Genomic DNA, 14,644 nt, shown 5'->3' with positions numbered 1-14,644 from the left:
CATTCCCCTGTTTGTAGACCTTATAAAATATCACAGACAAACATGATATAGTTCAACTCGAAATTGATTTATTAAGTTTCATTGTCAAAGTTATTTTTACATTGCTTTGAGATAAGGCAAAAGTTTCCCCCCCTCCATGAAACCAATAAAACCTATATTGAATAAAATAAAAATGATGCAGTTACCGGTAGTTCTGCAGCTTCTTGGTGGAAATAAAGACCATCTCCCGTCTCCCAGCTGCAGCAGAGACTGACTGAAATGGCTGCCAAGCCCGGTATTAATGCTTCTAAATTGATGACATCACAAAGGAGTGACATCGTCAGCCTTCCAAACACCTGGCTCAATTGCATACAGTATGTATGTATGTATGCATGTATGTGAGTCTATCTATCTATCTATCTATCTATCTTTATTAATTATGTAGAATATAGATATGGATTATTTCTAATTTACAGATTTTGTAGATATAGATTAAAGATAGATTTAAGATTGTATGTGTGTGTGTATATGTGTGTATGTGTGTGTGTGTGTGTGTGTGTGTGTGTGTATGTATGTATGTATGTATGTATGTATATATATATATATAATGTATATATGTAAAAAAAATATAAAATCTGTAGGTATGTATGTATGTATGGCGGGCGGGCAAAAAAGGCCTGCTGTATGTTTTTAAGTTCTTCGGATGACCATGCCGCTCTAATATTCTCCTTACTAGGGTCTACTAATGCTGGCCCAGGGGAAGGCAATAAAGCCCTATGGGGCCGAAGCCAATTTCCCTTATTTTAGGTAAAAAGTTTCCATCCGTCCCTACTCGAAATGCGGCTGGCCGAAGAGATCCCTCCAACCGACCGGCCGACGCACCTTCAGAGACAAACTAGTGCTTGCTTCTAGTGTCATCGCCGGCTTAACCCTCGTTTGTAGGGAGCTGACGAGTCCTGCAGCAGCAGGCTCTGCAAGCCTAGGATGCGTGAGCACGGTGCAAGAGGAAGGACTGAGGGTGTGAGGCTGGGCGCGGTTGAGAAGGCGTGGGGCGGGGCTATGGAAAGTTTTACTAGCTCTCCCAGCTGCCTGGGTGCATTGTGGGTGCGCCCAGAGTGCTGGCTGAGCGTGTTGCCTCAAGCCTTGGAAGTGGAGTTGGGCGGACCGGGCTACAGGTGAAACCCATTTCGGGTTATCGCTTCTCGGCCTTTTGGCTAAGATCAAGTGTAGTATCTGTTCTTATCAGTTTAATATCTGATACGTCCCCTATCTGGGGACCATATATTAAATGGATTTTTAGAACAGGGAGCTGGAAAAAGAGCTTGCTCTGTCCACTCCACGCATTGACCTGGTATTGCAGTACTAGATAGCAGCAAAGCTTACTGGCGAAGATGCTGAGGACTGGAGGGGAGGGGTCAGGAAGAAAGGAAGTGACCAGGGGTTAGGGGTGGAGTTAGCAGGGTTAGAGGAAGAAGAAGGAAGAGGAAGATCATTCTGGACCGGGAGAAGAAGAGTGAAGACGGACCCAGAACAGCTGAAGAATGGAGGAGCTAATGCGGATGATCAAGGACGTGGTGGCCAGCCAGGGCACAAGCTGGCTCGTGAAGATGGCTGAAGACCTTTCGGGGACGACAGCGGCGGAAGAAGGAGCGAGCACCAGCCAGCCGGTTTTGCCCAGCAGCGAGGAGCCACGTGGAAGACCAACCCGGAGAAGAAACCCGCCAGCGCGACTGAGCCCCAGCCCGGTGGCGAAGAGAGGCGGACGTAACAGCAGCCCAAGACCGGAGCGACTCGGAGGGAACAGCGCCGTGCGGTCTCAGCGCGGTAGGGAGGAGGTGGAACCAGCAGAACGCATGGGAGTCGGTGAGCCAGAGGTAGCGGAGAGGACAACACTTACCCGTGGAGGTACGGCAGCGTCCAGGTCGGGTAAGTCCAGCACGGGAGGAGGTATCCCCGCGGCTGACGGCAGTACAAGGAGCGAGGTCCCAAGGAGCGAGGTCCCGGAGCGCACGCCACGTGCAGCAGCAGGCGCGCGTAGGGTTCCGCGCACAGGATATAGATCCGGCCGCGGAGATGCAGCGACCGTTAGGAGGGAGATGCCAGAGAGTGCATCTCCCTCATCGTGCGCCGCGAGTAGCGGGGGGGAGAGTGGGGGGGGAGGGAGGGGAACCGAAAAAGGCCAGTCAAACAGAGGGCAGAATATTCGCCACCAGCACTTAGGGGGGGATAGGGGGGGGGCAGCGACCAGAATAGAGGAGGTGGACGATTTTCGCGCTACAGCGCGGAAGGGGCGATCATTTCATCGCTCAAAAGCAGCGACAGTTCGCACCACAGCGCGGTATGGGGCGGGCGCCGGGAGCGAAAAATCAGCGTATTTTCGCCCACCAGCGCGGAGCAGGCCGGCAGACAGCGAAGAAGAGGCGGCGAATTTTCGCGCCATAGCGCGGGGGGGCCGGGGGCCTCCAACTGTGTCTTCAGTCAGGCGCAGGGAGTTCAGGGTTTCATCCAGCAGCAGTGTAGAGAGGGACTCCCCGGAGCATTGCGCAGCGCGCAATAGCTTAAGCCGCCCCCATCATAGCAGCGGTAGAGTTATAGGGCAGGATAGGTGCAGGCAGTTAGAGGGGGCAAGTAGCAGGCGTACAGCTAGGGCGCGCGAGGAGCGCAGCTGCTCATCATCTTCAGCAGGAGGAGAGGAGACGAGGAGGAGCAGATTCGTACGGGGTGATCAGGCAGAAGCGGTGACTTGGAGGGAAGGGCAGAGCAACCGAGAGGTGGAGATGCAGGTCATGAGGAATTTGTTTTCACGGTCACCGGCTTCTTCTGCAGATATCAGACAAGGAGAGCGCGGGAGCAGACCGGGTAACAGGATGTCAGCCTGCGGGGCTACAATGTCAAGGAGCCCGAGGAGCCGGCGTGTCCCCCAAGAAAGTGGCACGGCACGATACGCACGGGAGTACCAACAAACATCACTGCCCGCCCCTAACGTTCCCTTGGCTATGCCGGAGGTCAACGAGGCGGGTGAGTCGTTTCAGTTAAATAAAGTTTGGGATAATGTGTCCGGCACGAGCCGGAAGGATGAATTTATGGTGGCTCTCAGAGCCTTGGTGGATAAATATGATATGGATAAAGGGCTTCTAGTGTCCTATGATAAACCGGGGAGGGCGGCCTCGCCCGAGGTTGGTGGTCCAGCACAAGGACAAAGGTGCCTGCCCTCGGTGGCAGGGGTGAGTGAGGGTCTGAAATTAGCAGACTCGCTGTTTTGTGGAGTAGCCCCGTTGGATGCGGGGCTGGAGAACGAAGTGGTATCAAAAATTATAAATGGTAACTATGTGGATATATGGTCGCTGTTATCAGTCGAACACGTGTCAGTTGACAGGGAAAGGTTCACTGAACGTGGGAGCGAGAAAAAACCCAAAGTAGCCAAAACATTTGGGAATTGGCTACAGGCCTTTTTGATTTTGGCTCATGTAGTGTGCAAGCAGCAGCCGCAGAAGGGCCCGGAATTGCTCGTGTACATCAACACGATCCACAGTGCATATAAGTTGCACGGGGGATCGGCTTGGTGGCGATACGACGAAGATTTTCGTCGCAGAATTTCGGGTTCACAGCAGATCAGTTGGGCGTCAAAGGCGACAGACGTTTGGATCCAGTTGATCCTGGCGCAGAAACCCGTAAAACATAGCTTTCAAGGATCGGCCGCAGGAGCCAGCGGACAGCAGGCTGCTGCGGCCCCAAAACCGTCCGGTTCTTGCTGGGCCTTCAACGAAGGCCACTGCCGTTTTTACGCATCGTGCAAATTTCGGCACGAATGCTCGGTCTGCGGAGGTTCGCACACGGCGTTGCGTTGTTTCCGACGCCAACGAGCGACGGGAGTTCCCGGCACAGGGGCGAACGCCGGTGAGCGTCCAGTACCTGGAGCCGTGGCTCGACCGGTACCCACGGAGACTGGAAGCAAACCTGCTTAGAGCGGGGTTTGCTGAAGGTTTCTTTATCCCGCATTCCCCAGTTTCGTCGGCGTCTTTTTGCCAGAATTTAAAGTCCGCTCGCGATAATAAGCAGTTGGTGATGGAGAAGTTGCTGAAGGAGGTAGAATTGGGTCGAATGGCGGGCCCATTTCGGGAACCGCCTTTCGTGAACTTGCGGGTTTCCCCTTTGGGACTGGTACCGAAGAAGGAAGCTGGCAAGTTCAGACTTATCCATCACCTATCCTATCCGTCGGGTGAATCAGTCAACGACGGAATATCAAAAGAGCAAGCGGCGGTGTCATATGCGTCTTTCGACTGCGCGGTTGCATTAGTTAGACAGGCAGGTAAAGGCGCTTGGTTGGCAAAGGCCGATATTGAATCGGCTTTCCGGCTCCTGCCGGTGCATCCGCAGTGTTTTCATCTGCTGGGATGCAGCATCGAGGACCAGTTTTTTGTTGACATGTGCCTACCGATGGGTTGCTCTATCTCCTGTTATTATTTTGAGGTTTTTAGTTCATTCTTGGAATGGATGTTAAGAGTGGAGACGGGCATCTCATCGGTATCGCATTATTTGGATGATTTTCTTTTTGTTGGTCAGGCAAATTCGACGGCCTGCGAGTTTTTACTTTCGTCGTTTCGTAGTTTGATGAGAAAAGCCGGGGTCCCCTTGTCGGATGAGAAGACGGTTGGCCCCGCATCGAGGCTCGGTTTTTTAGGCATAGAAATCGACACGGAGGAAATGACTTTCCACTTGCCGGATGAAAAAGTGGCGCGTTTGCGCCAAGTCGTGGAGTTGGTGGGCAGTTCTCGGAAGGTTACACTGCACCAACTTCAAGTATTGTTAGGGTTGTTGAATTTCGCGTGCAGGGTCATTCCGATGGGGCGAGCCTTTTCCCGGCGGTTGTCACTAGCAACGAAAGGGGTAAAGGAACCCCATCATTTTGTCAGGGTGACAAAAGGGATGAGATCAGACCTGCACATATGGAGAGTTTTTCTGAGTTCATTTAACGGTCAAGTAATATGTCTGGAGGAGGAGAAGCAGAACGAAGAGATCGGCTTGGTATCGGATGCAGCTGGTTCTTATGGATTCGGAGTAATATTGGGTGATCAATGGTGTTGTGCTGCATGGCCGGATACATGGATTGAAAGAAAATGGATAAAGAACACAGCGTTATTGGAGATTTTCCCTTTGGTGGTGGCAATGGAAATATGGGGCCAGAGGTTGGCCAACGGTAATATTTGCTTTGGGTCAGATAATCAATCGGTGGTGCAAATGGTCAACAAGCAATCGTCATCCTCAACGTTGGTGCTGGCAGCATTACGCCATTTGATCTTACGGTGTTTACAGCACAATGTTAAGTTTAAAGCGAGACATGTACCAGGATATTTGAATGCTACTGCTGATGCTCTTTCTCGTTTTCAGATGTCACATTTCAGGGAGCTGCACCCGACGGCGGAGGTCGAGGGGGTATGTTGCCCTGCTTTCTTGTGGGAAGTGATAGAGGAGAGCTGTTAGCTCTCGTTAAAGCGTCAGTAACAAGTACCACATGGAACCGATATAACAAAGTATGGAAAGAATGGTTAGCAGCGGCGGGTGGAATTTTTCCAACAGAAGAAAGAGCAAGGGCGGTGACATTAGATGTCCTGTCCGCGATGCGTAAAAGCGGGTCTTCAGCGGATGCGGCGAAAAAACGACTATCGGCCATAGCATTTTTGTTGCGCTTACACGGGACAAGAGACGTGACGAAGGACTTCGTTTTTGGGCAAATAATAAAAGGGTGGAAGAAGGACAGGGTGACCAAGGACGGCAGGCGCCCTATCACGTTCGAGTTATTAAATGCTATTCTCAACGTGGTGGAGTCGGTCTGCACGGATGCTTCCGAAGCAGAGCTTTTTCGCGCGGCTTTTTCCATCGCCTTTTTTGCCGCATTACGCATCGGGGAGTTAGTATCGGCGTGCAAGTCAAAGCCCGGGGGGCTGTTTTTCTCAGACGTGGTAATTGACAAAGACTGTATTAAGATAGGTGTCAGAAGATCAAAGACAGACATATACGGGATGGGAGAATGGATTAGAGTGGGAAAATTGGGGACAAAGTGGTGCCCGGTGTTACTGGTAAAGGAGTTCGCCAAGAGACACTGTGGGACTGGTCCGTTTTTGTGCCATGCGTCGGGTTTTCCCCTAACTAAATACCAATTTACGGCGGTCATGCGGAATAGCATTAGAATGCTAGGCCTTAACCCCTCGGAATTCGGATCACATTCGTTTAGGATCGGAGCTGCGACGTCCGCTTTTGCGTGTGGCATGGGTATCGAGGGGGTTAAGAAGGTGGGTCGTTGGAAATCAGATGCTTATCGGTCATATGTTCGGCCAAATCTGAGAGTTCTATAATATTGTTTATGGTGTTGCGATTTCTGCTTTGGTTTTGTTCTTTTATTTTATCCACAGTGTCGGATTGGACAGTATGGGTGGTGGGCCACTCCTATGTATACTGGGCGGAAAAGAGAGCCAGAAATAGGCCCATTGGCGTGAATTTAGGCCTTAATGTGCCAGTGCGTTGGCTTGGTATTAGAGGATTACAATGGCCCAGGCTGCTCCAGGAGGTTTTAAAAATCAGCAGCTGGAAGAATGACAGAGTGATATTAGTTATTCACGCTGGTGGAAATGACCTTGGGAAGATAAAGGTGGCGGAGTTGATAGCATTGATGAAAGCGGACATTTTTCGTTTCAAGGAATTTTTTAAGAGGGTCATAATTGTTTGGTCAGACATCGTGGCCAGAAGAATTTGGAGAGAAGCAAGAGATAATGAAGCCATCGAGAGAGTAAGGAAGACCGTCAATTTTAGGATATCAAAGCATGTGCGAGCGTTAGGTGGGATAGCAATACGTCATTGGGAGCTGGAGAGAAGAGAGCGCGGGATGATGCGAGGTGACGGAGTGCATCTTAGCGACATAGGGCTAGATACCTTTTTATCTAGGTTGCAGGATGGGGTAGAGTCGGCTCTTTTGCTGGCATGTGGGGGGCGGAGTGCAGCATAGTAATATGCTGCATCCTTCGTGGCGGAATTTGAGGACTTCCATGCCAGCAAGAAATGGAAGGGCTTTTTCAGGCCGAGAGGGGCCTTCTTACGCCTCAGTTTTACGACGTTAGAATCGGACATTTTTATTTTTTGGCATGGAAGGAGAAAAATAGAGGATTCGTTAAAAGGTTTTATACAGTTTAATAAAGGCTGTGGCCTACCCACAATATGCCAGCATATAGTCGTATGGTGTCTTTGTTTAATGGGGAACGGGGGTTAATGGGTAAGTCCCTCCAGTCTAGATAGCAGCAAAGCTTACTGGCGAAGATGCTGAGGACTGGAGGGGAGGGGTCAGGAAGAAAGGAAGTGACCAGGGGTTAGGGGTGGAGTTAGCAGGGTTAGAGGAAGAAGAAGGAAGAGGAAGATCATTCTGGACCGGGAGAAGAAGAGTGAAGACGCCCGCCCACCCGCCCTCTGAGCTGAGGGGGGGGGATGAAGAGAATTATTAGAGGGGTGATGGGATTAATGTTACAGGAAGTTGTCACAGCCGGTAGGCGGAATTTGAGGACTTCCATGCCAGCAAGAAATGGAAGGGCTTTTTCAGGCCGAGAGGGGCCTTCTTACGCCTCAGTTTTACGACGTTAGAATCGGACATTTTTATTTTTTGGCATGGAAGGAGAAAAATAGAGGATTCGTTAAAAGGTTTTATACAGTTTAATAAAGGCTGTGGCCTACCCACAATATGCCAGCATATAGTCGTATGGTGTCTTTGTTTAATGGGGAACGGGGGTTAATGGGTAAGTCCCTCCAGTCCTCCAGGACCGGTGCACCCCCTTTCCTACAGCAGTTTCCAAAAGCAGAAAAACAAAACTGACGAGCAAGAGGTGCAGCGCAGCTGTGGCGGCTGCTGCTACCACCACCCAAGCACTTTGATTGACACTCAGCCCGTCTGCTCGCAACATTGTATCCACTGAGCAGCTGCGTCTGCCAGAGTGTGCACAGCACAGGTACAACTGGAAGCAAAACAACACACACACCAGTTCATATGGCAGCCGCACTCTATAGTTCGTACCTACCGCTGCGCTAATAGCCAAGTTGGAAACATCGGGCAGGCACAGCGTATCCTGGCAGCCTGCGTCTGTATGCTTCACGTATTCGGGTCATGGGTGTATGTGCAGGGGGCCCATAAAGTCTCTCTTCCCCACATTGTAAACCAATGCTATCAATGAAGCTTTATAGTTTGGGGGCCCAGTTCCAGACTTTGTACTCGGGCCCCGCAGCTTCAAGTTACACCTCCAGATCAGGATAATGCTAGGCCATTCCAACCAGCCTGTGTGTGTGACCTGCAGTCGCTGGTAGTCGAAAAGCGGCCGGCCCCGGATGCGCGCTTCAGAGTGGACAGACAGCAGCGGACCCCCAATCACACAGGCCCAAGGCTTGCTATGTAGCACGGAATACCTCATTGGACTGCAGCACTCCACGCGGGCTGAGATACACGCTCCACGTGGGATGGGCAGTATTCGTCCATGAAGATCCAGGCCAACGTTTAGAGATGGAGCAACACTCGGGGAGCAAAGAACTCCAACGAACGGACGTCTACTTTACAAGGATGTATTGCTTTATTCAATGCATGGACACAGAAACAGTTCAACCGCTCGATTACAGACCGCAGTCAATACAGTAAAGAAAGAAATGTGTCTGTTTAATGTAAACTTGCATGGAGCTCGTTTGTCAGCCACTGACTGACTGAATGCTGAAACGTGGTCTAACGTTACATGCACCACCAGGGATAAGGCCTTGCCTATAAGCATTCCCCAGCTGGCAAAAACGGAACCTCCCTGCCTATTCCTCACCATGGAAGAACGGAACCTACCTTTTTTTAAAAAAAAGAAAGCCACAGCAGCAGCCAACTAGATTTTGGTAGGCCGCTGTCTCCCCCTTGTGTGCTGCATAAAAAATGCACTCCACTAAAAATAACAATGATCCACGAAATAGAGCGTATGGAGAGAACGAGGCTTCTAGATGAGCTGTCAGGCTATGATAAATTGTATCACACCTGGGCGATATGGATAGATGCCCGGAGCTCACCCCTATTTACCAAGTGGTTACAGACAGGGACATGTGAGTAACACGTTTAAACCACAATTGTAAAGAGAAACAACAATTCCGGAGCCCGCCCCCCCCCCCCCTTTTTGTTTTATTTTCTCTTTCTCCCGTGTCATAGATACCTACCCTCCCTTACCACTCCCCCCCCCCTTACCCTCCCCTCATTCCCCTGTTTGTAGACCTTATAAAATATCACAGACAAACATGATATAGTTCAACTCGAAATTGATTTATTAAGTTTCATTGTCAAAGTTATTTTTACATTGCTTTGAGATAAGGCAAAAGTTTCCCCCCCTCCATGAAACCAATAAAACCTATATTGAATAAAATAAAAATGATGCAGTTACCGGTAGTTCTGCAGCTTCTTGGTGGAAATAAAGACCATCTCCCGTCTCCCAGCTGCAGCAGAGACTGACTGAAATGGCTGCCAAGCCCGGTATTAATGCTTCTAAATTGATGACATCACAAAGGAGTGACATCGTCAGCCTTCCAAACACCTGGCTCAATTGCATACAGTATGTATGTATGTATGCATGTATGTGAGTCTATCTATCTATCTATCTATCTATCTATCTATCTATCTATCTATCTATCTTTATTAATTATGTAGAATATAGATATGGATTATTTCTAATTTACAGATTTTGTAGATATAGATTAAAGATAGATTTAAGATTGTATGTGTGTGTGTATATGTGTGTATGTGTGTGTGTGTGTGTGTGTGTGTGTGTGTGTGTGTATGTATGTATGTATGTATGTATGTATATATATATATATAATGTATATATGTAAAAAAAATATAAAATCTGTAGGTATGTATGTATGTATGGCGGGCGGGCAAAAAAGGCCTGCTGTATGTTTTTAAGTTCTTCGGATGACCATGCCGCTCTAATATTCTCCTTACTAGGGTCTACTAATGCTGGCCCAGGGGAAGGCAATAAAGCCCTATGGGGCCGAAGCCAATTTCCCTTATTTTAGGTAAAAAGTTTCCATCCGTCCCTACTCGAAATGCGGCTGGCCGAAGAGATCCCTCCAACCGACCGGCCGACGCACCTTCAGAGACAAACTAGTGCTTGCTTCTAGTGTCATCGCCGGCTTAACCCTCGTTTGTAGGGAGCTGACGAGTCCTGCAGCAGCAGGCTCTGCAAGCCTAGGATGCGTGAGCACGGTGCAAGAGGAAGGACTGAGGGTGTGAGGCTGGGCGCGGTTGAGAAGGCGTGGGGCGGGGCTATGGAAAGTTTTACTAGCTCTCCCAGCTGCCTGGGTGCATTGTGGGTGCGCCCAGAGTGCTGGCTGAGCGTGTTGCCTCAAGCCTTGGAAGTGGAGTTGGGCGGACCGGGCTACAGGTGAAACCCATTTCGGGTTATCGCTTCTCGGCCTTTTGGCAAAGATCAAGTGTAAAGCTTGGTCTGAGCTGTGGGCCGTGGGTGTGCTGGGGTTCACCCAGTGAGAAGGATCACTTTATCTGTGGTGTTACACCGACAGTTACCTTGCAGGATGTACGGCATCAAGAACACGATCCGGTTTGAGGTGGAGTCCAAGAGCAGCCTAAAGAACAACCTGGTTTACATCGTCCGGGACGTACTGTTGGAAAAAGGTGATGTACCTGTGGAGGAGATTTATAGTGTCCAGGACTTTCCCCGTCAGGGGCAATATGATGTCACTTTTTGTGATGAAGGGGCATGCCTAAACGTGTTTGAATGGCTGCGAACCCAGAGAGACACTGAGCTCCTTAACGGGGTTAAAATAACCCCCTGTTTGGCTTGCAGGAGAGGCTGGTGACAGTGCACGTGTTTAACCCTTACACGGATGTGGGCCTCCTTTTCAGTTTCCTTGAGCAGTATTGCGACCACGTACGAGGTGGTGAAAAACAGAAGAATATCCTAGGAATATTTAACTGTAAATATAAATTCATGGTGAGACTGAAGAGGAACCCAAGTCGTATCGGGGGAGTGATGCACCCCCCTGCCAATTTTTCCATTGCTGGCTACCGTGGCTACTTACATTATGCGGGACAGCCGACCTATTGCCGGAATTGCGAGCAGTTTGGTCACATTAAAGCGGACTGTACCAAAGGCCTTGTGTGCAGAAACTGCAAGGGTGTTGGGCACCATGCTGGCGACTGCCCTAAGCCAAAGAGGTGCGATCTTTGTGGGTCGTCTGAGCACGTGGTGAAAGATTGCCCGGCGAACGGTGGTTTTGGTGGCTGGCGGCGACCCCCTGAGGAGGGAGCAGCAGCCAGCAAGGCGAGCACGTCTGCAGGTGCGGCTGCTGCAGAACCTCGGCCATCAGCTGCAGCTAATGAGGTGTCTGTCCAGCCTGAGCAGGGAACTGCTGAAAGTATTACACCTGTTGTTCCTGTGAGAGCCAAGGCAGTGAGAGCTGCAGCTGCGTCTGTGTCTGCGGCTGCTAAAGCAGGAAAAGAGGAGGAAATTAAGAGGAAAGTGGATACCCAAAAAGTACCTGAGACGCCGCATGTTGGGAGTGCTACTCCGGAAGAGCAGGTGGTTGGGGTTATCAGACAGTTGGAGGAGATCATCGAGGAAGTGGACAGCCCCATTAACCCCTCAGGGAACATTGAGGAATTTTCCTCCCCTGAGACAGTCCTGAGTAAGAGGGAGGGGGGAGGTGGAGGTGGTGGGCTGAATGACTCCAGTGAGGAGGAGTTTGTGGAGGTGGCTGGAAAGAACACAGCCAAAAAAAGAAGGTGCACAAAAAGTAAAGAGACGCTCATGGAGGTCAGTAACCCTTTCGAGACTTTGGCGCAAGACCTGGAGTGCTCAGGTGAGAGTGGCGAGGACTTATAAAATGAGCCACAAAGTGTCTATATAATCCTGTGTATTTAGTGGTTTAGCCACTTTAAGTGGAAGGCATATAAGTGTATGACATTTGTTAAAAGGTCTTTGCGTGAACTAAGACATTTTTCTGCAAAGGTATAACAATTATGGTTTTGAATATATGTTCCCAGAACGTGCGCGTTTTTAAATCAAAGGCCAGAAGGGCAGCAATTTTTAGTTTTTTGCATCAGAAGAATGCTGATTTATTTTGCTTGCAGGAGTGTGGTATAGACACTGATGTCAGCCCGTCAGAATGGCCTTATGGTGCTGCAGCATGGTCGGGGAGTACACATAACAAAAACGACGGAGTCGGTATACTTATTAACTCCAGAGAGTTGGCGCTACAGAGTAGCGAAATAATTGAGGCGGGAAGATGCATCTCCGCGGTGTTATTATATAGAGGTACGCAATTCCGTGTTATTAATGTGTATGCACCTGCGGAGAAGCATGAGAGGAGCGCTCTATTTAACAAAATAAAGTTTTTCATGCAAGGAAGGACACCTACCGTCCTCATAGGGGACATGAATTGTGACCTCTCAAAAAAATCGTTTGACGTGTCTGCAAAATGTTTATTTGAACTATGCTCTGATTTTCACCTGAGGGATATCCAACAGGCGTGTGGCATATCCCCTCAGCTTAATACATACCATGCGGACAGGGGTGGAGTCCACTCCAAAATTGATTATTGTTTTTTATCAGAAGGTCTATCTGCCACAAGTTATGTTCAAGAGATGGCGCTATTCTCAGATCATGAGTGTCTGTTATGTGGGGTGGAGGTAGGGAACGGTGTTGTGTGGGGGAGGGGAGTCTGGAAGCTGAACCTCAAGCTTCTGGAGGGACAGGACATAAAAAAACAATATGAAAGTCTGTATAGGAGGTGGAGGGACAGAAAGGGGGACTTTGTAAATGTCTTAGATTGGTGGGATTGGGTAAAGGGGAAAACTAAAACCTTTTTCAAGTCGGCAGGATACAAAGTAGCCAGGGAAAGGAAGGCAGAGTACGTGAGGCTTGGCAACAAACTAAGCCTGTTGATAAAATTGCGCGATAACGGAAGAGATGTGCAAGAAGACATCTTGAAAACCAGAAGACAGATAAATAATTATCTAGTGGAAAAAGGGAAGAGCATAATGTACCGCGCTAAATTAGACAAGATGCTGCATGATGAGACATGTTCGCGGTTCTTTTTTAAAAAAGTGTTTTCTAAAAAACCTACCTTCGAAGTAATAGAGAGAGATACAGGAGGGGAGGTGAGGGGGGAGGAGGTGTACGAAGAGGTAGCATCCTTCTATGAGGACTTATATAAGGTAAAATGGAGGGATGAAGTCCTGGAGGATGACGTGTTAACCACACTTGAAAACAAGTTAGGGGAGGCGGACCAAGTGTCCATCACACATGACATCACCGCTAAAGAAGTGTGGGAGGCGGTCCAGAGTATGGCCGCTAATAAAACGCCTGGTATGGATGGGTTACCGATTGAATATTATCGTATGCTGTGGAGTGTGATAGGGAAAGATGTGTGTGAAGTGTGCCAGTACATGTGGGTGAATGTGGATATGGCTGAAAGTATGCGAGGTGGACTGGTTGTATTAATCCCCAAAAAGGGCAATCTGAAAAATTTAAAAAATTGGCGCCCGATTACGCTTCTTAATGCTGACTATAAAATTTATGCTAAAATCATTGCAAATCGGATGCGTGCGGTAGTGGAGAGTGTGGTGAGCGAGGACCAGTACTGTGCGGTGCCCGGTAGGAGGGTGCATGAGAGTCTGTGTCTGGTGCGGGATTGTCTGGGAGATTGTAAGGAGCGAAAGAAGAGTGTGTATGTGGTGAGCTTGGATTTTGAAAAAGCGTATGATAGGTTGTCGCATGGATTCTTGTTCCGAGTGTTGGTGTGCATGGGGTTCCCGGGTATGTTTGTAGAGCGAGTGAGGAGTCTGTATGAAAGGATTTATAGTAGTATGTTAGTGAACGGGAAGGTTGGAAGGAGAGTGAATGTGATGTCTGGTGTGCGTCAGGGGTGTCCGCTGTCGGCCGTGGTTTTCATCTGCGCCATGGAGCCGTTACTATGTCTAATAAGACAGGAGAAGATGGTGAGGGGGATCCACATCCCAGGTAGTGACGGCAGAGAGTTAAAGGTGTGTGCGTATATGGATGATGTGTGTGTGATGTGTGAGTCTGAGAGTGCAGTGAGGAGAGTGAAGCTGTTGGTGTCTGTGTTTTGTGGTGCGTCTGCGTTCCGTGTCAACTGGGATAAAAGTGAGTGCAAGGTGTTTGGTGAGACTGGAGTGGATGCAGACATAGGTTTAAATATTGTGTCCGGGCCAATTAAAATTCTAGGCATTAGGTTTAATAACAATTTACAGGGGGAAGAGAGCTGGGAGGAGGCAAGACAGAAGGTGGAGAACCGGTTAAATTTTTGGAAATTACGCAACCTGACTATGATAGGCAAAATCGTAATATTAAAGAGCGTAATTTTGCCCATTTTCTTATACGTGGCATTAGTTTTCCCTCCGGGATACATGGGTCAGAGGAGGCTGAACAGGGTCATGTTTCTGTTCTTCTGGGGGTCCAAAATGGAACGTCTGAGGAGGGAGGCAGTGTACAAGAGTTGGGAGAGAGGAGGGATGGGCTTTCCCAATTTAGAGACATACTTTGGATGCAACAGCGTAGTTTTCCTACTAAGCATGTTGCAAAAAACCACCAAAGGGGCGTGCATGATGAGGTATCTAGCAGGGAGATGGTTT

At 49.1% G+C, this 14,644-nt stretch overlaps 1 protein-coding gene and 1 non-coding gene across 5 annotated transcripts in view; both read left to right on the top strand.

Moving 5' to 3' along the window:
• The window catches only part of LOC136599461 (uncharacterized), a 139,794-nt gene extending 132,049 nt beyond the window's left edge, over positions 1-7,745 (top strand). Inside the window, exons 1-4 of one of the 4 annotated variants that reach the window (XM_066588803.1) lie at positions 1,385-1,884; positions 2,806-2,997; positions 5,368-5,412; positions 6,390-7,745. In XM_066588803.1, coding sequence (XP_066444900.1) covers positions 1,521-1,884; positions 2,806-2,997; positions 5,368-5,412; positions 6,390-6,979 — 1,191 coding nt within the window. In that variant the 5' untranslated portion in view covers positions 1,385-1,520 and the 3' untranslated portion in view covers positions 6,980-7,745. Of the gene's footprint in view, positions 1-1,384; positions 1,885-2,237 lie in introns of those variants that run through there. The other 3 variants (XM_066588800.1, XM_066588802.1, XM_066588801.1) reach the window with 3 other exon arrangements.
• On the top strand, positions 1,174-1,365 carry LOC136599534 (U2 spliceosomal RNA). The gene has a single exon (XR_010789082.1). It is a non-coding gene; the product is annotated as a U2 spliceosomal RNA (small nuclear RNA).
• Positions 7,746-14,644: the final 6,899 nt, after the last annotated feature.

Source organism: Eleutherodactylus coqui, unplaced genomic scaffold (genome assembly GCF_035609145.1).
Source record: "Eleutherodactylus coqui strain aEleCoq1 unplaced genomic scaffold, aEleCoq1.hap1 HAP1_SCAFFOLD_101, whole genome shotgun sequence".
NCBI classification, from domain to species: Eukaryota; Metazoa; Chordata; class Amphibia; order Anura; family Eleutherodactylidae; genus Eleutherodactylus; species Eleutherodactylus coqui.
Note: the sequence above shows the minus strand (reverse complement) of the source record. Positions and strands in the feature narration are given on the sequence as shown.